We start from the raw sequence: 27686 nt of genomic DNA on the forward strand, positions 1-27686 counted from the left end.
TACCAAAGAAAACAGTTCATTGCTGCAGAGTTTTATGGACGCTGCTTGGTTGTCGAACAAAGCTGAACATAGGCATATTGATTTTCCATTTATGTAAATGAGGATTTATAAGGATTTATTTTATTTTTGCTTAATAGGCTGACAAAACTGAAGCTAAGTAGAAAGTTAATCTGAATCTGAATCGCAAAATTTAAGAGAGCAGTTTCTGCGAATTTAAAAAAATATTTTTTTACACTATTTTATGTATTGCATTGTTCATTAATTTGCATCTAATTGTTACCTATCCTATTTTAAAATGATCTGGCAACTGCTCTGCGCTGGTTTCATTATTATGCCATTAGTAGTCGAATCTAGTGTCTCCAGGCGGTATGTAATCGGCTGCCCTGCCCGGTGTGACAAGTCATCATGTCCCCCAGTTTCTGCAAACTGCTTAGCAGGCGAAATCCTGGACCAATGCGGCTGCTGCAAAGTTTGCGCGGCTGGAGAGGGCGAGGCGTGCGGCGGCTTCGGGAGACTGGGCGACCCGGTGTGCGGAGATGGGATGGAGTGCTCGGTGTCGGACGGAGTGGGCTACTCCGTCACAGTCAGGCGGAGAGGCAAGAGCGGCGTGTGCGCGTGCAAGAGCTCCGAGTCCGTGTGCGGCAGCGACGGCGTATCCTACAGGAACATCTGTGAACTGAAGAGAGTCAGTAACCGTGCCCAAAAACTCCAAAAGCCGCCTGTCATCTTCATACAGAGAGGAGCATGTGGTCAAGGTAAGTGGTCAGATTCACACTGTTTTGTCAATAACCTTTACTCATGCAAAGATTCAATTCTGCAGAACTTCTTGCTCTTTGCTTTGGAAAATTACCTTTCGTTTCGCAGCTTTAGAACATCCATATGTAGCGCTACAAACCGTTCTTCAAAATAACATCCACAACTTGAGTCTATTTTACTAAATTTATCAACGAATTAATGAGCGTTATTGCTTGAAATGTTTTAAATGTGTATGTACGCGTCTGCAGTTTTTTTGTTCTTTCACTTGGAGTGGTTAGCGCGCAAACAGATGATAATTTTTTTAGGGGAGACACATGTTTTGTATATTGGGACTTTACAGAGGGACATACGTCACCATTTCTTATACCCAAAGTTCGAATAAAAAAATAAGAATATTACTCTTATTAAGCCATTGCATTACGCGCCCAGTTACAAAGTGTGCTGTTATAGTATAGTTGGCACGTGTCACTGCTGTGCTTTTTCAACACATCCATCGCCAACGAACCTGATTATCAGCTGGAGACTTGGATACAAGTGAAGTACTGATTCTGTCAAGTGAAAATGAATCTAAATACAGCATCTCACCCCATTAACCACTTAAAGAAATGGCATAAGCACACAATATTGAAATCATTTTACATTGTAATTACAATTACAGTCACCTGGTTGCTGTGATAGTGAAAGTTGTGGTAAATTTCCTTGCTGTTTTGTTGGCATTCCACATCGTTATTTATCGCGCATAGACCCCAGATTACAAAGGATGAAATCTCCATCCCCCAGACACTTATCTGTCTCTCATCAGCTGAACAGTGATGCTCACAGGCTGGATCATGTCCAGCACAGTGAATGTTGCCATCTCTCCTAGCATTTAAAGTTTGCAAAAACAGGGGTCATCGGTTTCATTGCTTTATGTGCCTGTTATTCCTGTTTTATTCTGCATGTCAATTAAAACAGCCAAAATCGCGTCTTCTCTCCTGGGATTCTAAGCCGTGATGACTCAACCTTGCTAGGCTTTTAGATTGCATTAGCCTTGGCATTAAATGCATTGCACCCTGGAAATTTCAGTGTGCTGAGTGGTGCTGCTTTTTAGCCAACATGCATTCAGTGGTCATATTTACCCCCCCGGTATCAGAGTCAGAAACCCCTCTGAGGTTGAGCCAGCAGCCATGGAGGCCCAGTCCTGAGCACATCACAGGGCTGTATGGGGAGAAGAGAGGAGAGAGTTCCCAGAACCTGTCACTCAAAGGGCTGGGTCAGTGAGTCAGGCCACGCCCCTCAGACGGAGCTCTCCAACGGAGATTTGCTCACGCAGGGCCACTGAAGGTGGAGCCACAGCATTGTCACGGCTGCTCCCTGGGGTTCCAGCGCTCTAAGCCAAGCAAGGACTCTGGAAGTTCTCAAACAAAAGCCAACACACGAGACCACACGGCACATGATGTCACTTGCATCTGGCTTCTAAACCAGTCAATTATATAACATAATATAATTCATTTGGGTCATGATATAGGCCAATTTCCCCTCTCATTAAAGCACAGTTTATGTTTTAACCCATTTTTTATTGTGCTCTGGAGCCTACACATATACGCACATGTACTTTAGGTGCTGACACGCACAACAGTATGCACAGACCGCACCGCAAGTTACCGCTGAAAAATGCATATTTAGGTTTTTGGCAGCTGTAAAATAAATGTAATGTTTCCTTCTTTTGATGACGGGGTCCCCACTCTCAGTAATTTGGAGGCTTGGTCTTTCCAGTGAATCACTTCAACCAAGCAATATGGATAACCTTTAAACCTATTCTTTGTCATAATGTATCTGAAGATTTACCATTGAGCCAAGCAGTGATAATCAGTGATTAAAGGTTCAACAAAAACTGAAAGATAACTGAGCCCATTTTAACCTGGTAATGAACAGGCTTTCCCCTGTACATGATATAGAGGTATGTGAGTAGCTGTGTTCCCTCAGACCTCTGAGCTCTGGAAGTCCTGCAGGGTGAAGGATTATCCTACGTCTCCCAGTCAGAAGAAGCCTGAATCTCCATAGATGTTAGTTTAAAGTGGAATATGTTATCGTCTGACTCATACTACATAACCAGACTGCTAAAGTAGACAGCAAGTGTGTGTGTGAGTGTGTGTGTGTGTGTGTGTGCAGACTGAGACTGCAACCTGCAACCCAATCCCCACTAACAGCCCCACCCCCCACCCCCCACCCACTGCCCCCCATACGCGTTAGTCCACGTCCAGGAATGAGAGACACAGCTTCCGCTCGGAAAAACTCATAAAACTTCCATGCCAACATGGCCCTGGGAATAAGAGCAGAGTGGCAGGGCGGAGGCAGGTCACGTGGGGCGGGGAGTCCGGGGACAGGGTCAGGGAGGGTGGGGGGTGGGTCTGCGAGACAGGACAGGAGTTGCAGCCCTGCAAGAAGGGGTGTCGCGTCTTAATTTTCTCGGCGGGTCACGCGGACGAGGGGACTCGTGTTTCAGAGCCGTCCGGTTTGCGCCACTTTCCATCGTCATGCTGCTGCTCGTAAGCTGGGCACTCTTCACAGCAGTGAGCCGTGGTCTTCCTCCCTCGGCTAACCTTACCGAACTCTGCAGACTACTGCGCGCCTGACTGGGATAAATACGCGAGGGTTGCCTGTGACTGCAGTGAGGTGTGCTGTTTTTAACTGCTTGTCCCGTGCTTGGCTGGTGACTCTTCTGGCTTCACACATACTCAGTAAATTCATTTGAGCGTATTCACCATTTTGCCTGTGGGTGCACGTCAAGCCTGGTACATGGCTGGTCGATGTGTAGATCAAAGTGCGCTATGTTTCTCCTAAATTGAATTGAATACATTCATTTATTTCAGAAATTTAAGTAATTTCAGATGCTCACGGTCACATAAAGGCAGTCTATATTTTACATATATTTAAGAAATAAGGCAGTCGTAGTCCATATCATAGATTTTGTTCTGAAAGTCTGTACCCACACTGACCTCAAACTCCTCATACAATGAAAGTAGGCCAGACTCTGCCTTCTGTGGATCGATTACCCTCTCTTTCTTTTCATCTCTTGAGTTCTAGCACTTAATGTGAAAGACACAAAGAGATGCGCTTTCCCAAAGAGTCATTTTATACTAAAAAGTGTCTTCCCGAAGCACTAATATTAGGGGAAATGAATGTTAAACAGCCTTAATTGAATAGGCACATTCTCCCACAGGAAAACCTAATAACATAGTGCTCTGGCATTCAGGTACCACCAGGTCATGTCCTTCAGTAGCCACACATTCTTACATCAAATGACTGCAAGAGTGGAACTGGCCTCAAGCTCTGTCCATACATTTATCAGCCAACTCCTCCAACTTTAACTTCCCACCAGCAATGATAGTGTGCTAACTCTGAGCCACGTGGTGGTGGTGGTCACAAGCCATATAAAGGGATAAAAATGAAAGCGCTTGCTGATGAAATAATACTGTTTATTTCTCAGCCCAGTGACTGCCCCGTTTTCCCACAATGCCACCATTCAGGAAATAAAGTTCACAGGGCAGTGCGACCTGTCATAAGCTCTGCCACTGTGTTCAGTTAGCGATGAGTCAATATTTAGATAGAAGTGCTTGAGTGCTGGGCCTTTATTGTGGTTTTGAACAATGGGTGCCATAATTGAGGTGTTCGCTTCCTTCGGTGCAGAGTGATTTCTGCACTGCTGTCTGCCTGTAGTGGGTGTAGTGGATGCTTAGTGTTGGCCTTTTGTGCATGTGTGCTAGTATTGCTGCCACTTAGCCAGAATTCCTTTGTGAGATATGCTGATTTCATAGGAACTTACTGGTAAAATAAAGGTAGGAAAAATAGATAAATGTATGTGGATTGTAGAAATGAACAGGTTTCGTAGTGGAGAACGTAATGTGATAAAACCAGGGTGCTTTGAAGATACAGGCCTGTTTTAGTTAGGGTTGCGGATTCTTCATTTGACTTGACTGCAAATCTCTCTGAAGTTATCCCCAGTACGAGTCACACCCACATCCAAAATGGAACTCTGTAAAGTCACCCATATTCCAGGTCGCCCCACTCCAAGCTTTCAAAACGTCATTCACTGAAGTCACCCCCCCCCACGCCAGGTCATTCCCACTCTGAGTTTCCAAAACTTCATTCTCTACAATCACCCCCACTCTTCAGTTCTGATACAACTCAGTGTCTAAACATGTCTCCTGGAGCCAGACCTTTCAAAAATATGTTATTCTTGGATATCTTTCGGTCTGATGATATACACTTGGCACCGTTTCAGGAAAAAACTACAGAGCTATATAACATATTTGGGTTGACATAGGCCGTATAATAGCATTTAAGTGCGTATAAATACATAGACGCAGTGAGTCATATATCTCCTCAAACTCAATGAGAGATAGTGTGCCCTACTTACCTATGTCAGTGTAGGCTGTACATGTCCTTAAATTAAATCACTCAGTTGGGTGAGTGCTCTTTGATTATTATTTGCAATATTTGGGGTTTTGGGAATGAGAGTTACGCGCCATCATTTTATCCACCATTTTATTCAGGGAATGCTGAAGGTCATTAAGTACAGTGTCTTTAAAGGGGAAATCGCCCTTGTCAAATTGCACAAATGTTGCTATCAAAACCCATTTGACTCAAAATCAAAGCGAGGTGTTGGGGAAAATTCCTTGATGTAAAGCAAAGGAGACAAACAGTAAAAACTGACTTAACTACCCTGATGGCAGGCAGGAGAGAGAGCTAGTCTGTGTGAGCTCATTGCTTCAGACTCTAGGTTTGGAGAGGATCAGGGAGTTATCCAACTCCATACGAAAATAAGAGCAGTTGTTTCCATTCCTGAATTTTGAAACCGCTTTTGTTTCCAGACCTTAATCTGGGAGGGAGTCATTGTGATGGGGAGGATTTCTCTGGTGTAATTCTTGTAGTTGTTATGAAAATGGAATTGTGCCAAGGGTTCAAATCCCTGCTTGCTGTGCCTCTGAATGAGCTTTCTGAAATCATCCAACTACCTAACTAACTAGCTCACTAGCTATACTGTAGAGCCTGGTGAGCTAGCTCACTACCTCTAATAGTCCAGTGAGCTAACTTACTAGCCCAAAGGTTATATAGCCTGGTGAGCTAACTAATTCAGTAGCTCTATAGCCCAGTGAGTGAACCAACTACCTCACTAAATATTTAGTGAACTAACTAGGCCACTAACTAGCATTTCCACATAAAATAATCTAAACATAATCAGCTTCTTACTGTAATCAGCATCTGTTTTACGCCTGTGACCGGACTTTGTTTTCGCAATTCCTATTTGTTGGATATTTCTAATTGGGCTCATCCAATCAGATTACAGTCTGCCATGCCAAGAATATTTCTTCAACAGATGATCAGTTATACAGACTCAAATCTGTATAGGAGTAGAGTAGGGCCACAAACAAAACTTCAGAGAGGCCTTAAATTAACCTATCCTGCAGCTCAGTCAGGTACTGAAGAAGTGGGTTACCTATAGATGCAGTTAGCCTGAGTTAGCCAGAGTTCTGACAGTAGAGAAGGGGGTAATGTAAGGTGAAACCTGGCCACTACTGTTAGCATATAACCCCACTCGCCATATGATGTCTCTTTGCTATGTGATTTTTTGGCCTGGTTTTATATCCGTCTGGCCTCCTAGACTGAAAACATTTCAGTAGTCTCTCCTGAACTGAACCGCAAACCTAAAGAAATATTGTTTACCTTACGGGATTCTGGTGTTGACGCGCAGTGTAAGAAACACAGCCCTGAAGGTGAGCCAGCCGGAGCTGAACTTTGTTAAGGGCTCCGCGTTAGGTTTGAAGCGCTCTCGTGCTGTGCTGCATGTGGTCTACCCTCGTCCTGAATCAGCATGTCACTGGCGGTTGACACATCTGTGAGTCATTACAGCTCTGCTTGGAGACGAAAGGACAGCCGCAAAATCTCCAACAGCGGGGTCTCAACGGCCTCTTAATTTAACACCTTTAAAATGCTTTATTTCAAGGATTATATTTATATACTGTATTTTAGTAGGTGCCTGGGACTCCTAGAAATGGAGGTAAATGTAGAGATGAAAATGTTTTCATCTCAACATCTTTCAAAAGATGAAAATATTTTGTCAGTAAGAGTTATGAAACCGGGTTTAGGGTGGAGCGAAACATTACCTACCAATGGCGGCGTTAAGTCACTTCCCAAAGTTTTATGACCCGTGAGTTGATACTGGTACATTTCTCCAGCCGTAACAATAAACGTACCCCGAGGGAAACTGAACTAGGGTTTTGGGTTTGGCTGCTGTCCAGCGCCCGCCTTTTGAAAATACACATTCCTGTAGATTTTTTTAAGTGAACTAAGTTTAGTTCAGGTTTCCTCTCTCTGAAACATAGCGGGCAGAGAAGTGGAGGAACGGTGGTTAAACTGTAAGGCAGTGAGGTGAACAGGATGAGTTTCCTAGCCATCCGTTTTACGGGATATGCACTATATTACCCAAATATTTTGTGCTCACGTGAAGTGAGTTCAAAGTCAGGGGTAAAAGCCTCATTGCAGAATTCCACTGTTCTGTAGCTAAGAATATTACTTTTTCAAAGATTTTTCAAAAGAATATTATTTTTTTGGAATAAATATAAACATATATCCACACATATAGGTCAGTGGAGCTGTATGTCTTTTTAAGAACATCTGCTTTATTTTGTCATGCTATTCATTTTTAGCGTATGTATTTTTCTCTCCTGTGGAGCGTTCAGAAGTGAAAATACATTGAAAAGTGTTCCTAAAAAACATGGCTCAATGGGTCACATTGTTTTACGGTAAGCACATTCAAATGCATAATAACCACTTAACATGTGGTGTCCAGATCCACACATAAAACTTGTAGTGTAGTCAGATAAAGGCCTTGTATAACATTGATATAACTGCTTAGATTTTTACTTAGATGTATGTCCCTGCATCATATCAGCCTTTTCCACTGCTACAGCACAATCCAAGGTCCTGACTCACTTTGATCAACTTTTTCTCCCAAACCATTAAAAAAGATGTTATAATTGATAGGTACTTTGTGTTAAACGGTGTTGTTCTGGATTTGAAGCGCAGGTCATTTTTTTTTTCTCACCAGGCCGGGATAATCCAGACAGCCTGCGACACAAATACAACTTCATCGCCGACGTGGTGGAGAAGATCGGCCCTGCCGTGGTTCATATTGAACTTTACCGCAAGTGCGTGCCTCTGATTGTGTGTGTGTGTGTGTGTGTGTCTGTCTGTCTGTCTGCCACAGAAAATTCAACAGTTGCTTCCTCTCAAATTCTGCATCATTTCAATCTGTCACCATTGTAAATGCTACAGTTAACTGTCAAACTAAAGCATACACCAACCATTGTAACCCTCTCTGTGAAATTGATGGAACATCCTGCCCATGCCCTAGATTGATATTTTTAGTCATCTTATTCAGGGTTTTTCATCCATTTTGCCTTGCCTCTCTAACCAACGCATGGACATCATGATCAAGGAGTATGTGCAATCGATTACCTAAGCACATATAACTAAGGCCACTGGTTTGTTTCCACCATGTGACCTGCAGGAATTTAAACTTGTGTTTCAATGCTTATCCTCCAGGAGTCCTCATAGGCACTCCAGTGGCACAGTGAAGAGACTAATTGTACAATTCAGTTTCTAATTGAAACATTTATAAAAAGTAGATATTATGGGGAGAGTCAGGAAGGAAAGTGAATATGGATGGGTGATTAAATTCTGCGAAAAGCATGTCTGAGCCAGTGGTCCTACTCCTGGCCCTGGAAAGCCACAGAGTCTGCTGCCTTGTTGTTACTCAGAACTTGAGTAGCACAGCAGTTGATCATCAGCAGCTGATTACACAGCTAATTCAGGTCACCTGGTTTCTTGGGTGTGAATTGGTTGCTGATCTTAAGGGAAAAACAAAAACCAGCAGACTTTGTGGCTCTCTGGGGCCAGGATTGAGTATCACTGCAGTAAAAAGAAAAATGCATCCATATAAAGAAGGTTTTTCTTTTAGCCTGGCACTAAGACATGCGATTCTACTTAAGGTCTTAATTGCAGACTGATTAGTCAATTAGCTGAATCATGAATTTTAGTGAACGTTAAATGCTATAAAACTGTTCTTATTTCCCATTGCTTCCAACAAAACCTAACATGCCCCTGTACAGCATTTTAAAATACTGAAGCATGGCCATGGTAGCAAATAATTGATTTGCTACCAATTCAATAACTTCAATTACAGAGGTGGTGCAAACAGAACTGTTTGATAAGAGGTCATTGCAACCGCTAGCTGGCAGATGAAGTACCATGCAAGAAAACAAGGGGATGCAAAGTCTGTTACCAGCACAGCCCTAGAATGAATATTCAAATATTCTACCAAACACCAGTGAATATTCAAAACCTGTAAAACGGCATAAAATGGCTAGTCTTAATTTGCCATCCGTGATCCATGTGAATGCAGCATAAATGGCTTAAGCTCCAGCCAAACATGCCCTTACAACCTGCTTTCAGAATCCTGCCATGACAGCCAATATCAGCAAAAGGACTTGCTTAGCACTTTTATACACAACCTGCATATGCTGGGGTGTTAATTGCTTAATTAACTCAGGAACTGCACCTGTGTGGATTCTGTGGAAGCACCAGCTTTCAATATCCTTGGTATCCCCTTATTTACTCAAGTAGGACGGAGTGTGGCACAGTGGGTAAGGAACTGCGCTTGTAACCGAAAGGTCGCAGGTTCGATTCCCAAGTAAGGACACTGCCGTTGTACCCTTGAGCAAGGTACTTAACCTGCATTGCTTCAGTATATATCCAGCTGTATAAATGGATACAATGTAAAGTGCTATGTAAAAAGTTGTGTAAGTCGCTCTGGATAAGAGCGTCTGCTAAATGCCTGTAATGTAATGTAATGTAATGTAAGTTTCCTTTGTTTCGGCAAATGCGCAAAGCATAAAGCTTAGTGTTAAATCAATCCTAATTAAATCTGATTTTGATTGAGTATATATGATCCCGTTTGGACTCATAGACTATGAGCTGAAACAACGCTGAAATCAGAGTGTGTGTTGTTTTTCTTTGGGTTCAGTGCTTATTTGACCAAGAAGGTCACTTGAGTGGTGTATTAACTTTTCACCTCACAACCTGAGAAAGCAGAGAAGGTGGGAAACACAAAGAGCTAATCATTTTTAGGGGACATAATTAGGTGGCCATACTAAAAGATCTTTTCACACTCTGAATCATCAACTTCTGGCTTAACTTCTTACCTGAAAGATACACAGCAAAATGTTCTGTGTAAAATCTGTTTCTAACTCTACTAGAGTACAGAAGGTCTGTAATGGGCTTATAAAAGCTGTAGGCACTGGACTGTTGGTAAAAAATTTTCCTTGCGCACGGTGTCCCCATCATAGCACTGGGAAATTGGCTTTGCTTGGCCCAGGTAAACGGCAATAACAGAAGTCAAGTGGACTGAGAGACAGAGTGGGCTTTTGGTTAAGCCTGTCAGTATCTGTTCCTCTGACAGCAGTTAGACTTGCAGGTGATGTGAGTTTTACACCCCCACCCCACCACCACCACCACCACCACCACCACCACATCCGCTCCTTGGACCTCAGTCATCCCTCCCAGTGGTGCCTAGGACCAAAGCCCCCACGGTGCCCCATGATGTAACTGGCGGGACGGTTTGGCAGGATTGCCTGGGAACACACATACACCCACAGGACATATATGGTCACGCTAGTCGTTAATATCACAGAATGGGGTCAGGGAGTAGGGAAGTCCCTCAGACTGCTGCATAGCCCTGGGGTTTTCTTCTCTTTTCTGCAAGTCTTGTAATTATTAGTTAATGGAACCGTTCTATTTCAGATATGCAGTTTCGGAAATCTGTAGCAAAAGTGTTCTCGTAGCAAACAACCTGGAAAGAATGCCACAGTATTTACGGTCACATCTCTCTTAATGAGGGAAAACATCATTTTTTACACCATATGACCCCAATGAGCACGGCATGAATCCAGTGTGGGAGAGGGGGGTATATCTGCAGTTATTCATCTGTACTCTTGAGTTATTGTACCTCTGCATGCTATAGTGCAGCACTGAAAAATACTACCAAATTCTTCCTCTGCTCCACTTTATATACGAAGGCATTAGCAAATGATTTATACGATTTATAAAAAGTATTCATGCTTTATAAAATATTGAACATGCTCTCTCATCATAAAATGTGTTTTGCTTTCATATTTTTCTTTAGGATTCAGCAGGCTGATAAACTAGTTTTATGTGCAGCTTATGTAGTAAATCTCATAGAAAGAAGTGAGCTGTCGCTGCTTTTTTCTCATTTTTCTCCCTATAGAGCCCCCCCCCTTCCCTTTGCTAATTTTAAACCGCTATGAGGCACATACTGTCCTGGGCCGTCCTGAGAGGCTATGAGGTCATATAGAAATCATTCCTATTTAAGCAGGTCACCATGGGTCAAGGCCGCTGGTCCGCTGAGCACATGTACTGTTAGAGTTATTGCACATTTGGGATATTACCTGGGTTAAACTGAAACAGTTTTCCATCTGCTGCCATTATGGCTCCAGTCACTGATTGGTGACCCAGTCCTTATGAGAGCACACACTTCCTTGTTATAGAAATGGAAAGAGGTAATGCTACACACAATTACAGTACTTATCACCAGACAGAGCCAGGGCTAAGAAAAGTTTGAGAGATTACAATGTGGCATGACGTGCAGTAAAAAAATTAACAATGCAAATGCAGGGAACTGCCAAAATAAAGGAAACACCAACCACAATTCCCCTCTCTCTCTAACATCACCATCACTTTAGCAACTGTTCCTTGTGAAACATCAGTGAGGCCAGCAGTCTAGGGCCACTTAAAGCCCTGCCAAACATGCCCCACCAACCAAACCCCTTCTTCCAGCCATGGTAGCCAAAACAATTGGCAGATGAGCCTGCCCAGCACTTTTGTACACAACTGTGAGCATGCTGGGACATTAAATGCTTAATTAACTCAGGAAACACACCTGTGTGGAATGTATCCCTCATTTACTTGCACTTCCTGTATTTTGGCAGTCACCTCTGTTAAGCGCACACGATTCCCGTGCCTGTAGTTTTTATCCATTTTTCCACTTCATGTTGTGTGTTGGATGTGCAGTGTACAGTAGAATTTAGAGAAGCATGATGCACACAGTTGGATAGTTTTAGTTTCCGTGGCTATGCTGAAAGCTAACTTAAAGTTCAGCTCCTCTCCCTGGAACAGCATCCATTCAATGCATGCTAAAACTATTTTGTTGGCTAGTTTACTGCTGTCTCCTTGCCACTAGTATGCAGATGGCTTAATAGAAGTGGGTAGTGTTATTACTGAAGTGGAAACTCATTGTGTGGGAGTAGAAAACTTTCAAACGTGACTTTATTATAAATATTTGTGGGTGCTTTAACCAAATGGGTACCAACCAAAGTGCATTCTTGCTTATTCTGTTGTGGGTTTTTCCTCAGTGCCTTGGGCTGGGTTTCCTTGGTCTTGCATGTGGAAATGTTTCCAGACCATAGAAAGCAATGAAAGATGGTTTAAGTGCACTTCAGTGAATGTCTCTGCTGAAATTCTTTGATATGTTTTTATCCCCATGTCTGATTCCTTATGCTAAAAAATTAATAGAAATGTTCTGCAGTTCATTGAGATTCATTTGTCAATTGGCTTGTGTGGCATAGAAGGAAATTGTGGTGCTGTCGGTCCACCAGTGGGCAGCACCAGGCCTACAGACGGGTACAGTCACAGCTGTGATTCGTTGTAATCACATCAGTTGTGGCCACAGAACTTATGTAGTTCATTGGTTGTGGCCCATTACCTAATTATGGCTCTCAGGCCTAGAGGAGAGGTGTTTGGGAGCAGAGGAATGGTGGATGCGTGCCTAGTTTTGTTTTTGTGGTTTTGGTATATTTTTTCATTTAAGTTTTGGTTGCCAGATTGGCCATGTTTATGTTTTTTGAAAATTTATATTGTTTTGGTGTTCGGGGATGAATAAAAGGCAGTAAGCCAAACTTTCTGTTGTTTTGTCCTGTCTGTCCACCCCCAGCCCTGCCTCACACTAGTTATGGAAAAACACAAATAGCAACCTCATTTGAGTGGTTTTTACAAAGCCGTGGATTCTTGAATTTTTTGATTGATTTGTGCTTTCATGCAGTGATGGCGGGTCCCCTGTACTTGGGAATTGAGGGGGCACTCCATGGTGAAGGAGGGGACATTGCTTTGGAAAGGAGTCTTCTGAATGAGGATGGTGCATGTGACCATAGAGACTGTGTTGCCTGACTGTGGAAGTTTGCTCAATAACAGAAAATGAAAAGTCTCTCTGTCTCTGTCTCTCACTCCCTCACTCCCTTCTTATTGTTTTGCTCTCTCCATTTCTTGCGTCTCGTTCTGTCCCAAATCTGCCTCTGCTCTCAGGATGGCGTTCTCTAAGCGGGAGGTGGCGGTGGCCAGCGGGTCGGGCTTCATGGTGTCTGAGGATGGCCTGATCGTGACCAATGCCCACGTCGTGGCCAACAAGCATCGGGTCAAGGTGGAGCTGAAGAGCGGCGCCAGCTTCGACGCCAAGATCAAAGATGTGGACGAGAAGGCCGACATCGCCCTCATCCAGATTGACACGCCGGTAAGGCCCGCCTACTTTCAGTAGGCCACGTCTTCACCTGAGCCAATGAGCTTTCACTGACAAATAAATACATGTGTTTCTTTTTCAGTGCAAACACTATTTTTATTGCTCATTTTGTTGATCACACGATCATCAGTTGTATCCTGGCCATAGTTGGCCATCTGAACAGGGCATCTTTGTTTTGGAGATGAGACTGGGGTACACACAGGGAATGACAAACTCGACAAAAATGGTTATACAAAGAGGTTATATGAGATATTCAGTATGTCAGTCTGTGCAGTGTACATGTATTCATTTATTCTTTATGCAGTCTGTAGTGTAGCACTTCTAGAATCAGATGTCCCTGCTATTGAGGGGAAATCTGATTCTGAGTGGGTGGGAATGCTGTGTCTGGCCAGTAGGACAGGCTTGTTAATGTAAAAAAACAGGTTGTGCCATTTACAGTAAGAGATGACGGGCACATTAAACCAAGGCCATCGGAGTGGAAGAGACTGTGCGGGTCACTGGGGATTTTGTTTTCCATTTTGGAGCCAAGTCTTATAAACCGGAGGGTTGGCTCTGGCTTTACTTTGGCTGAGCCTCCCCCAGGACCGTTACCAGGCTAGTCATCAGCAAGCTGACAGCCGGAGCTGTGATGGCGTGTTACAGCGAAAGAAATATCCCCAACATCTGTGTGAGCCGGCCCCTCGGCCCTGTTCTCTGGGAACAGCGCTCAGAGCTCTCGCCCGGGGCCAGAGTGGATGTGGTGAGGTGGGGGACAGGGGGATGGGGGGACGGGGGACTGGGTCTGCATTTACTACTTCAGTCAATGCTGGCTTTCCACCGGAGTAAAGAGTGTAAAAAACGCAGGCATGGCCCAAAGCATTTCCACTTATTTAAAACTATAGTTTAAAGGAAATGTGCCATTCCACTAAAGACTTCAGAGAATATGGGCAGCTCCAGGGGTTTTGTGTAATGAGACCCTGACTGCTGTACAGTGCTGTGTCTTATCATGGTGAAACTGGGTCAATATCAGGACCTTCACAGTCTTCTGGTGCTCAGTCACTCTTATCAGCTCATTACAAACTCTGTTAAAATCGTTTCAATACAAGCGACAAGCAGATGAATTTCTAGAGGGCCAAAAAATGTGGTTGGTCCGCCAATACAATGTCTGTGGTAGGTCAACCCAGAGACAGCAGGGGCAGGTGCACGTGCGTCAGGCCAAAAGGCCGAAACCTGGAGACCTCATTACTGATGAGGTGAAGAGAGTGCCCGTCTGCTCACCCCGTGAAGGCATCGCTGCTTCTGCGCCGTAAAACTCCCCGTCGGGTTTCGAGTCGCACGCAATTCGACACGAACGCGCTACAGCGGGTCCTCTCTGCGTTCCGTGCGCTGACGCAGCCTTGCTGTTGTTTCTGGCGCAGCGCTGGAGGCCGATGTTTCTGTTGGAGTAGACGCACGGCGCAGATGAGCTCGCGTGTCTGGTGAGTCACGAGTGAGTCAGTTCGAGCGAGTCAGTGCAGCGCTGCCTGCTTTCTCTTCTTGGCGGTGAGTGATAAGAGGGTGTGGCTGAGGTTGTGTCATACTTTATGAATTTGAACAGGGTGACAGGTATACATTTATCAGTGATTACTGTAGATAGTCGACCTGAGTAGTCATAAGGTTTGTCTATACCACAGTCATTGCTAGCTTGCTATTAAATTTAATTATATTTTCTGGATTTTGTTGGGGCTTGTGTGACATGTATAAATTTATGATTGGTTACGGTCGATTGTTGACCTGATTCATCTTTAAGGGGTGGCAGTGTAGTATAATCATTGAGGAATTTAGCCTGTATCAAAGGCTGCAGTTTTAATTCCCAGGTGGAGCACTGCCATTATACATACTTAACCTGAAAGGCTTCAGTACATATCCCGCAGTGTAGATGGATTTTATGTAAAAATGCATTGAAGCTGTATAAGTGTTTCTCTGACTTAAATCTTATATGTAAAATCTTTTTGATCAAAATCTATATATCTAATATCTAATATAATAATCTAATATACACACATATTACATATGTATATTTATAGATTATATATATATATATATGTGTGTGTTTGTGTATATATATGTATGTATTAAGCACATTTCATGGTTAGAGGGCAGTCGGTGATGCAGAGGAAATGAGCACAGAACAGAGCAGGAGAAAGCACCCCATTCTTCTGCAGCGTGCAGTCCTGCTAAGGCCTGTGGCGTGCGGACTGAGAGGTACAGGCAGTTTGCAGGTCCAGCACATCGATGCTCAAACAACTCTGGCTGACTATTTACAGATTGTGATGGATCACATCATTGTTACTCAAGCTCATTACAGAGAGTTTATGATTTTCCCACATGTGTGAGATCCCGTTCACATGTTTTTGAACAGGCTCTTATGTTTTCCCACATCAATGGCATTCTGCTCACATGTTTTTACATTGACTCTGATATTTCACCAGTAGATTAGTACTTAGGGTCTTTTTTTTATTATCACGTCTATAAATAGACACGCTTTCTACAGCTTGCCTGAGCTGAGCAGGAGACCTGCATTCAGTGTTTCACCACTCTTGGCCATTCATTACAGCGAAGACCACTGCCAGACAGACCGATCTGCGTAAATCGTTTGAGACGCGGTAATCTGCAAAACCAACTTAAATAATGACCGCTTTCCGCATTAATTCTGACACACTGCGCCTTTTAAACTCTGCATCTATCTCAGCATTTTGATGGTGATCAACACTGCCATTAATCCCATGGAAAATCAAAGCTGTCCGTTGAAAAGCTATTCATTGCTCACGGTCTTGAATTATATAAAATGCTCTTTCACTGCAGGCAACTGAAGCAATACAGTGACTGCTTATGAAAGCCTCCAGCTGGAAACATTGCTAATGAAGCTGCTTGCTTGTACACATGGACATCTCCAGGCTTTTTCTTGGCCCTGCAGATGTAACATTTTGTGGCGAATATATGCCGCGATGTTTCTCAAAGCCTGCTGAATGTGCAAATGCAAAGATGGAGACTCCCGTCCCACACCAGCTGGTCTGGGTCTGTGTTCTTCGTTCCGCGGTTGTGGTCAGTGCATTTGATGCGGGCCACACTGTGGTTCGGTGTTGGACAGCTTACAAACACAACTGACATCATTAGTCGTTAGATCTCTAATAAGCAGGACATTAATTTCCCAAGTGCCAAAACAGGGATGTTATTTTTAAAAAGTACAGGAAGATTAACATAACAGCTGAGAAGGATAGGGATAGATCAAGTACTGCAAGCTTCTCTTCTTGGGGATATTGATGTTTTATGTAATCTTTATTTAAGCAGTCACGATAAGATTAAAATCTCTTTCAAGACAGACTTGGCAGGAAGGTAACAGTGTATACTAATGGCATTCCTCGCTGTTTTTGCAATCGAGTAGCAATCGCAAATTGGAGTTATTCCACCATTTTGAGTCACTCGATAAGAGAAAGGTTAACGAGCGAGTTGGGTTCAGCAAAGTGAAGTCATGATTTATTTGGTTTCTGAGTGGTGGCATATTAGCGTCAGAACCGTGACGGTGTTAGGGTCCAGCACGACATTGGTGGGGGGGGGGTTCCACATTCAGGCGGTGGAAGAGAACCCCTCAGCCTGCGGATGTGGCAGCCTCTCTCTACGGACACTGAGGGACAAAATGTTCCACGTGTTAAGCTGTCAGAGGGGCCGTGTGGAAAAAAACAGCGTGTAGCGTTGCCGGAAAGTAAACCTTCCACTGTGGCTCCAAACGCTGGCCGCAAACAGAGCAGACAGGCTGACACACACGGCTCGGCAGCTGCTGAACTGCGTGTGCCACTTCCCGTCTGTGCCCGCCTAAGAGATGTTTTCCGTTTCCCCGTTCCAAGACTACCAGCAGAGCCGGCCCACAATCACCAATCAGAAACTGGGAGGGAGAAAGGGAAAGAGGGGGGGGGGGGGAGGAGAGAGGGTGAGAGGGAGACTTGATTTTCGGTAAATAATTAAAGATTACAGTCAGATAGGTTTCCGTGTGCACACCATCTGTATTCAGAAGGCGCCTTTCCAATGTGACTGTACCCAAAAAACCCCAATGCTTACTGCCCCACCACCAATGAGTGCCTCCCCCCTCAGTACCCAGTTCTACCAAGTACAGCAGACCTAAGAGAGAGAGAGCAGAAAAAAGTAGAGAGGGAGCATGAAAAAGAGAGAGTGAGAGATTCAAACGTCATGAGCTGATGTGTTGGCAGTAGAACAGTCTCCTGTCAAACTGTCTTTCACCATCAGCTCCAGGGGCTGCAGTCATGTCCCGAGGAAAGCTTGCCATCTCGCTCCACGGCGTGCCAGGACTCATCAGAACCAGGCCAAGACCTTCAGAGTCTGTGCTCTCAGAACAGTGCCCTGAGACACAGGGTGCCATTTATGCTGTTAAGGAGCAAACTGGGTTACCGTAAGGGCTGAGAAGTGCATTCATGACAGCTTGCTTCGGTCATTGTTTGCATAGTCCGTTTTCACCTGCTCTGGGAGTACAGAGGTTCACAGGCTGCTTCGTTTGTGGACGTCAACAGTCTTTGGAGCCAATTTGGTGGGGGTTGAGGGGTTTAGAGGTGGTGCACCGAAAGAGTGGGCAGGTTTGCTGTTGGACAGTTTTGCCCACATGTGATTGGAAAGTAAGGGCAACCTCACTCACATCTTCATACAGAATGGAGTCACCCACAACACACAGAGACCCACGTTTGTTAAAGGCCTGTTGGACCCGGTTGAGCCTGACCCTTCATCTCACGCTTATTTCCAGCTAACAGAGTAGCGTTTCCAGGACCGACCATAATGACGGACAGAGTTTGGATCTTTATAGCGCCCTGCCAGGTCTCAGCTGGGGTTCTAAGAGACGGGCGTGGGGTTTCGGATTTCTCCCAGTCTAAGGATGTCAGTGTGGTGATAGAGGGAGCCAAGACATGTGGCACCGTCATAAACACAACCCCGCGTCGCACATGTGGACCGTGAATCCGACACTCCCTTCCTGTTCTCCGTCCTCCATATCGATTCTTAATGGTGCGATTTAAAGGCCGGATTTATGCTGTCTCTTTGAGAGGGTGTAAAGCTGGTCTACGTGCTCGGCCGGGGAGCCGTCCCTCAGGAACATAGAAATATGAATATATGGGTTCCACATCTCATTCTGAATTTCGACAGACATGTCTAATCCGTGATTTCAACAGACACGTTCCATCCTCAGTTACATCAGACATTTAATATTCCAGCAGATCTTTCACATATGTTGGGGAAAACATAACATATTTTTTCCCCCTGACTTGAGTTTTTAGTGTCCCTACTTTTTCCTCTTTCTAACTTGGCCTATTTACCAGGCGCCTGTTAGTGATTTTGCAGAAGAAGAAAAAAAATACAAACCACTTAAAGTGAAATGTAGGGTATATGGCCTTGATTCCATAGGCATGCCTCTTCTAGCCAATATAGGGTGCAGTTTAGTCATATGCGGTCATGGAAAGCCATACAGAAAGAAAGGGAATATTTTTGGTTTTACGCATACTGCGGGTCGAATGTTATGATCCAAAAGCACGCCTCCTCGCCCGCCCTCCCCTCTCTCCGTTACCAGGAAAACCTTTCCTGCAGGCACGGGAAATGGAGCAGGAGAGCCATCGCCTGTGCAGGCCTGAGCGTGTCTCATCCTGACCTGGCTTATCTGCATGAGATCATGCAAAAGCCCTGAAGATCAAGTTCGTCTGCGTACAGGCATGCAGCTGTGCACAACTGCAAAACTGTCATAGGTCAGCACGTCAAAAATAGCGAGTGTGTTAAATCTGATGCTTATGTTCGCGTTCCTTGAAAAAAAATGCTGATTTCATTATTGGAAAAATGGCATGTTTGAGTCAAACCGATCAACACTTTTGAGCTGCCCTTACAATGCAGCGGCAAGTCAGCCGTACAGTGCAGCAGTCAGAGTCAGCTGTACAGTGCAGTGGACAAACACAGTGCCAGTTTATTTCCAACCCTCTCGCTACTCAATAAACTAAAGACATTTTCATTTTACAGGCCATTCAGTTTATTCTACTCCTTGGATAGTAATAAAATATACAATAAACCTCATTCACAAGGCCATTACGTTGCTGTTGGCAACTGTTTGTGGCAGTCGAATCGCTGAGAAGCATAGCTGCCTTTCCCATGTCCCAGATCTGTGCTCAGGAATGATGTGTGTGCGAGGGGACGGCCGAGTGCACAGGGGAATTGTGGGAACAGTCAGTGCTGAGTTCTAGCCAACTGGCTTTCTGGGTCATGAAGTTCTGGGCCATGCAGTCTACGGGGCTTCTCAAAATGTTTTGTGGCGTGGCTGAAAGTGTCCCAGGACGTTAGCGGGCGCACAGCGGTCCCGTGGAAGGATGTCTGGTGCGCACGTCGTCTGTTTAGCTTCTTCAGCGGTGATCCGTCTGGCTGCTCCTGCTTTGGTTTCCATAGAAACGTGCCATGCTGCTCTTCTCTGTCCATCTTAGGTCCATCTCAGGATACCTTTAGAATGACTCCCAGGCCACTCTTCTGTGAATGCTTGCGATACAGGCTGGTTTTTGTAAGGTGCAGTGCTTAGAATAAGCGCTGACTCACATCTGCGGTGTGGTGAGGTGTTCCACGCTGCTGTCCGGCGGCTGGCCGTGGTTACCGGGCAGAAGCACCAGACAGGAATGGGGCCTTTCATGTGCTGGATCCCTGGCCTGGTCTGGCAGTTGGGCGCTGGATCCCTGGCCTGGTCTGGCAGTTGGGCGCTGGATCCCTGGCCTGGTCTGGCAGTTGGGCGCTGGATCCCTGGCCTGGTCTGGCAGTTGGGCGCTGGATCCCTGGCCTGGTCTGGCAGTCGGGCGCTGGATCCCTGGCCTGGTCTGGCAGTTGGGCGCTGGATCCCTGGCCTGGTCTGGCAGTTGGGCGCTGGATCCGTGGCCTGGTCTGGCAGTTGGGTCCGCGCTGGTCCCTGGCCTTTGTCTTGGCAGTTGGCTGGATCCCTGGCCTGGTCTGGCAGTTGGGCGCTGGATCCCTGGCCTGGTCTGGCAGTCGTGTGCTGGATCCCTGGCCTGGTCTGGCAGTTGGGCGCTGGATCCCTGGCCTGGTCTGGCAGTCGGGCGCTGGATCCCTGGCCTGGTCTGGCAGTCGGGCGCTGGATCCGTGGCCTGGTCTGGCAGTCGGGCGCTGGATCCCTGGCCTGGTCTGGCAGTCGTGTGCTGGATCCCTGGCCTGGTCTGGCAGTTGGGCGCTGGATCCCTGGCCTGGTCTGGCAGTCGGGCGCTGGATCCCTGGCCTGGTCTGGCAGTTGGGCGCTGGATCCTGGCCTGGTCTGGCAGTTGGGCGCTGGATCCCTGGCCTGGTCTGGCAGTTGGGCGCTGGATCCCTGGCCTGGTCTGGCAGTTGGGCGCTGGATCCCTGGCCTGGTCTGGCAGTTGGGCGCTGGATCCCTGGCCTGGTCTGGCAGTTGGGCGCTGGATCCCTGGCCTGGTCTGGCAGTTGGGCGCTGGATCCCTGGCCTGGTCTGGCAGTCGGGCGCTGGATCCCTGGCCTGGTCTGGCAGTTGTGTGGTTCACAGCTCACTCCCGCCTCCTCCCTCTCCGGCTCACGCCGTGACTCTGCTTCCTCTTGGCATTCGTTTAGACCTCCACGCTCTCTATCCATCATCATCCCTCTCTGTCTGCGTATTGTTGGGAAGGCTGTGTCAAGCACTTCTTCACATGTTTTTCAGTTTAGACATTTAGCCGATGCTTTTAGCCTTAAAGTACCTTACCGAAAGCAAATTTCATGTGGTTAGAGATAAGTAAATCTAGAGACAAATCAGTGCCATCATAGAGATACTATCCACAAAGCCTGTAAAATATAGGGAGAAAATGGTAGGGTTTTTAATATATAATTACACTGAGCTCCTTTTGATTGTGTATGATTCACTTGTGAGCAGTGACAGCCTTACTGAGGATTAGAAGCTTTTTGGAAAAGTTATAATTTCCATAATTTCATAAAAGCCCTGTGCTCATGTACATGTTTATTTTATTAGTGCATGTTCCCACTGGATCATACAGTGAAGGGGAGATCTCACCCCCAGACTGGAATTTATTTTATAGATGACGTTTATTCACAGAGAATATTATTACCCACCAGTGAGTGAATATGGTGCCATGAACCACATTCTAATTAAACAAGAAATTGCAATTTAATGTCTTTAAACATTTAATCAGATTCAAAAACATTTTCATGACTAATCTGCCAACATGCCCATGCTTACAGAAATTGAATATATTGCAATGTATTTTAAATATGTACACTTGTAATATGTAAGAAAACGTGGTGAAAAATGTCTTTCACTGCAGTATGATTTTTCAAATATATATATGACAATGTATGAAAGTGGCAATAATGTTTACATTCAGCCATATATTGCCTGGTGTTGCAATATCTTGCTAATATTTTGTATTTCAATATAATATAATATGTTGCATATCCGTAAGGGCAGAATTCTCCCCATCTGTTTATCTGCTCACTGCTGATGGACAGCGAATGGCTATTCCTGTTTGAGGTCTAAATTCTTCCTCTGAAGAAAAGGAGGCCATTGGTCCCCCCCCCCCCTTCTCCCCCCACCCTGCCCGCAAACTTGCCCCAACCACAGCCTCTCCCTCTCTGTCTTCTGCTATTAATAACCACACCTCATGGATACAGCTAAACCCAGTACCCCTGGTCAGACAGGCTTTTTTACATTGTTTGTTCTCACACTCAGGGAATGCTGAATCTGAACTGTGTTTGTTGTTGGCGTTGACCTGGCTTACTGACCCACTGCTACTTTGTAAAAGTATAAAGAGATAATGTACCTGTGATGAGCTCTCCATTTCTCAGGTTTATTACGTCTTAAAGGAACGGCAGGGCTCAGTGTGGGGTTCACCTCTGCCCATTCGCAGAACTGATAATGACTGCACACTGTTGCTCCCTTGTGGTATTCATTGGTTTCTCATGATGTCATTTCCTGTGGGATAGTTCCTTTGTGTGACCTCAATGCCTTATAGTGAAGACTTATCTTATGTACTGAACTTGGCTCACATGGGTAAAAGAACAATACTGATCACAACTCGGTCTGCCAGTGGTCCTCAGGAGGGGGCTGTGCAGCCTTTTTGCTCTGTGCTTATGCGGACATGGTGGGGCGGTTCCTGTCACAGCTGCCCCTGGACAAGACCAGCCCAGCCCACAGGAGCCACTGCACAGGAAATGATGTCGCCTCTATTGATGCATGTCCATTTGTATTGTGCTTCTCACACGCCCTCAGAATATCATTATCAAATGTATAGTAGAACTTTTAGGGAACAGATATTGCTGTCATGGAGTGTCATCCTATTAATTTGCTCCATGACTGGTGGAGAAACCATAAATCTGGCCAACATGTGTGTGCATGTGTTTGTGTGTGCGTGCATGTGCATGTGTGCTTTCATACATGCATGTGTCTGTACAAGTGCATTTGCTCACGCACAGGTGCATGTGTGTGTACATGCAGATGTGTATGTGTTTGCTGCATGTGTGTGTGTTTGTGTGTACGTGCATATGCTGTGCTAGTGCAGCGTGTTTGTCGTTCTGCATGTATCCGGGTCTCATTAGCCGGTCTCATTGTGCTACATATCCGCTGTGACTCTGTTTATACCGTGTCATATATAAAAAGAGTCATGTAATGCCACTGGAGGCTCCGCTGCTAGCCATGTCTTTGAGAGAAACAGACGGTCAATGCCAAAAGAATATGGAAAACTGTTTTTCTGTGTTCCACGCTCTTTCTGTGTTTAACCATCGCAATGCGGGTTAAAATATTCCATTTTAAAACATCCACTCTACTTTAAAATATATCATGCTAGCCTTGTGCAGATACGTGCCAGGCCTGTGCTTAAAGAGGTCTATTTCTGTAAGCTGACACTGATACCATTCTTACAGAAGTATTTTATGGGTAAAACAAAATTAGAATGGGTTCAGTTTGAAAATGACTTGGAAGTAGTAGTTTGTAGTGTATGGGGTTTTGACTTGCTCTCCTACGCTTCCGTCAGCCACCAAGGTGCCGAAAAACATTTTGCGCCTCCTGTTTTTAACTTCACATGCCACAGCGTGGTTTCACCATTTTATTCAACGTTTTTGGAATCAAAAGGTGTTTGTGGCAGATCATGTGGAGTGGAACTCTGGTATTGTGGGTATAAGTGAACAGAAATAGAGGCTGGCTGGGCAGGAATGATTTATTTAGGTTTTAAACATGTGGAGGAAAATATGTGAAGGCGATGCGAGCGGATGACTTGCCGAACGACAGCCAGTCACGTGCCGCCCCGTCCCCGCAGGCCAAGGTGCCGGTGCTGCTGCTGGGCCGCTCGGCGGACCTGCGCCCCGGCGAGTTCGTGGTGGCCATCGGCAGCCCCTTCTCCCTGCAGAACACCGTCACCACCGGCATCGTCAGCACCACCCAGCGCGGCGGCAGGGAGCTGGGCCTGCGCAACTCCGACATGGACTACATCCAGACCGACGCCATCATCAACGTGAGCGCCGCTGTGCTGTCTGACTGTGGAATTTAGCTTATTTAATTACAGAGAATCAGGTCTCTCTCTCTCTCTCGCTCTCTCTCTCATTACAGAGATTGAAGTCTCGCTCTCTCTCTCTCTCCCTCTATCTCTCTCTCTCTTCCTCTCTCTCTCCCTCCCCCTCTGTCTCTCTTTCTCTCTCTCGCTTTCTCTCTCTCTCCCTCTCTCTCTCTTTCTCTGTCTCTCTCTCTCTCCCTCTGTCTCTTATTCTCCCTCTTTCTCTCCCTCTCTCTCTCTCTCTCTGTCTCTCTCTATTTCTCTCTCTCGCTCTCTCTGCCTCCCTATCAGTGCATGATGTTTTGGCTGCTGTTTTCATGCCTGCACAGGCTGGCACCAGAACCTTAAGGAATTTACAGCCACTTCAGTCTCTGGGCTGAGCTGTAAATAGTAGCTCTGGTCTCTGAGCTCATCTGATTTCTTTTTTCCCCCCCTGCAGTATGGGAACTCAGGAGGGCCCCTGGTTAACCTGGTAAGAACTGCACTTTTTCACAAGCGCAAGGTTTGAGATGATACATGCTCGTATGTGTGAGCAAGCACATGAGCGACTATGCGCACCTGTGTGTGTGTGTGTGTGTGTGTGTGTGTGTGCGAGCGTCTGTGCGCATGGTTGCGTATATGGGCACTGATGCGTCGCTGTCTGTCGTAGGACGGGGAGGTGATCGGCATCAACACTTTGAAAGTGACGGCGGGCATCTCCTTCGCCATCCCCTCCGACAAGATCCGCCAGTTCCTGGCCGAATCACACGACAGGCAGAGTAAAGGTCAGCCTAAAGAGCCATACCTCCATCCTTACTCTACCCTTTACATACCTCCATCCTTACTCTACCCTTTACATACCTCCATCCTTACTCTACCCTTTACATACCTCCATCCTTACTCTACCCTTTACATACCTCCATCCTTACTCTACCCTTTACATACCTCCATCCTACTCTACCATTTACTACTCATCCTTCTCTACCTTTACATACCTCCATCCTTAATCTACCCTTTCCATACCTCCATCCTTACTCTACCCTTTACATACCTCCATCCTTACTCTACCCTTTCCATACCTCCATTAATCCCTCTCTATTCTCCAAATTTTATCTGGGGTGATGCCATTGGCTGATAATGAAGAGTGAGTTACCAGCTGCTTTATTGCCTTTTAAACTGCCCTGAAACACACATTTCACTGGAACCTGTCTGTTATTTACAGGGACAATGGTGATCAAGAAGAAGTACATTGGTGTGAGGATGATGACGCTCACTCCTGCGTAAGTCATCAATCTCAACATCCTTGGCCGTGCAGAAAACTCTGAGAATGTTGTGACAACCTCAAAAAGGAACTCCCAAGGAAATTAACTGAAATTCTATTTGTGAATTTAAAAACTGGCGTAATGTTCCATGAGTTTTCTTTAGGTAACTGAATTTCAGGCCCTGTCCTGAATTTTCTGAATTGAAATGGACTTGAGCCACGCCCTGTGTGTGAGTCCCACCTCACCTATCGCCCGCAGGCTCGCCAAGGAGCTGAAGGGGAAGCAGAAGGATTTCCCCGACGTTACCTCTGGTGCCTACGTCATCGAGGTCATCCCCAAAACACCAGCAGCTACGTAAGTACACGGATCAGGGCCCTGTCTGTCCAAGCGTACCTTCAAACACCCGTGAGTGGCTCTGGAGGGCTTTCTGAGGAGCTCTCCAAAGTGACTGCAATGTCTTGGGCAGGCATTGGTCTGGCTTTAATCCAGTATTTGCCCTTATACTTGCATTGACTTATAAATGTACCCATATGTTGTTTTAGGAATATATGATATTTATTCCCATATACAGTTTTGGACAGTTAATTTAGTATTGCTCAACTTGTTGCACTGTTCTAGAAAAGAAACCACCATAATGATATGTATCTGATATGCGCAAATGTGAAGTTTTTCATGCCAAATTACAGTTTAGTTGGTTCATTTTGGTGGTTATTCTACTCTCCACTGTAATGAAAAAACTAATATTTGCATTCGCATTTAAGTCAGAACAAAGCTTAGATGACTCAATGGCCATACGTGTGGTGCAGTCTTAGTAGGGTGACTGGCTCTTAAGCCATATACAAATTCCCCACGCTGAGTTCAAACCCCCCCCCCCCCCCCCCAATGTCACCCATTCTCTCTTTCTCCTCTCCTCTATTTTTACGCCGATGCTGAACATGAACACTGAAAATGATTATAAATTTCACCAGTTTTTCTTTTTAAACGTGGCTGTTCACTGCATTTAATCTGTGTGCAACTTCTCAACTGGCATCATAATGATGGCCAGGCTTGTGTGGGTAACCACGGTAACATGAGCCACGCCTGCCCCAAGGAGAGATGGGTATTTCGGTTTATTAGCAGGGTGACTAACAGTGGAACCACTGATACAACTCTGACAGTACACTGAATTACTAACCAGTTTTTCTGTTTAGCTTAGATGTAGCTCAGGGCCTTCAACTGCTTTGAGAATATAAAATCTTTGCTGTCTAGCAGAATATAACTAACAACATAAAATAAGATATGTTAAAGACTTGAAACCTTATGTACTGGCTTACCCTTGTGTGGGTATGGAGCCTTTAAGCTCTGCGTTGTACAGTAAGCCCAGGTCCTGAACCTTTACCCCGTACTGCTGTGCTTGTGTGCAGCGTGGTTCAGAAGCTGAGCACACTGTTGTCACATGGCTCCGCCCTGCATTCTGTTAACCCAGCCCCTTCTGCCCCGCCCACAGCGGAGGCCTGAGGGAGCATGATGTCATCATCACCATCAACGGCCAGCGCATCTCGTCTGCCGGGGACGTCAGCAACGCCATCAAGAGGGACTCCACCCTGCGTCTGGTGGTAAGGCGGGGAAACGAGGACGCCATCCTCACCATCATTCCAGAGGAGATTGACCCTTGACCTCCACCGTCACTTTCCCAGACCTGGTTTTCAGAGTCTCTGTATGGACCGTAGCTGGGTTGCTGGAGCCCCGCCCACTTTCAGAATCTGTGACCAATGGCGTCTCTCCAAGCTGCCGGTTTACAGTATGCAGATCGTCCGCGGACACATCTCTAGCCCCTGAGCTACACGTATTTTTCAGTCTTTTTTAAGGTGTGCTTGGAAAAGATGCTACTACTGTTAAATTCAAGCCAATGACCAGTGTTAATTTGTCATTCTGTTTTCTTTGTTTTTATATTGTACTTCCCAAAAATGTTTTGAAACAGAGCCTTTCAGAATGCCTTTTTTAAATTTTCTGTTTTGTTGTCATTGTTGTTATGATTTCTTTGAGGATCTACATGATGCCAAATAAAGGATTTTTGTTTTAAGTCGTTTTTAGATATCTATCATTTGCCCTAGATGGAAACGTTAACACATCTTGATAACTCATAGAAAATCTCATGTTTATGCACGTGGCTGTAGAATTGCACACGAGCACACACACACACGCACACACACACAGACACTTAAGATTACATGAGAATAGTGCAGATTGCAGCACAGTGTAGGCTTTGGGTGTAAAGGCTTATGAGTTGTAACTCTAACTCCGCTCACAGCACAGAGATTTGTACTGCCATGTCAACTCCAGTTCTCTTAGGTGCACACACATACACACACATGCATGGTCAGATGAATACAAACAGGCACAGGCACATGCACATAAATACCCACAGCTTAATACATATCAACACATGCAGACTCATTTACACGAGTGTAACTCCACTCTCAGCTGCTATTTGATCTCCCTGCCCTCTAATCCACACACGGACACAAACACACTCAC

General features: G+C 45.4%; 1 protein-coding gene across 1 annotated transcript; it reads left to right on the top strand.

Annotated features, from left to right (window-relative positions):
* On the top strand, positions 1–27231 carry LOC135244943 (serine protease HTRA1B-like). Its single transcript, XM_064317637.1, has 9 exons — positions 1–755; positions 7847–7946; positions 13174–13378; positions 23695–23889; positions 24368–24400; positions 24578–24692; positions 25130–25187; positions 25428–25523; positions 26656–27231. The coding sequence occupies exons 1-9, from the start codon at positions 296–298 to the stop codon at positions 26822–26824; spliced, it is 1431 nt and encodes a 476-aa protein (XP_064173707.1). The 5' UTR covers positions 1–295; the 3' UTR covers positions 26825–27231.
* Positions 27232–27686: the final 455 nt, after the last annotated feature.

Source organism: Anguilla rostrata, chromosome 18 (assembly GCF_018555375.3).
Source record: "Anguilla rostrata isolate EN2019 chromosome 18, ASM1855537v3, whole genome shotgun sequence".
Lineage (NCBI taxonomy): Eukaryota > Metazoa > Chordata > Actinopteri > Anguilliformes > Anguillidae > Anguilla > Anguilla rostrata.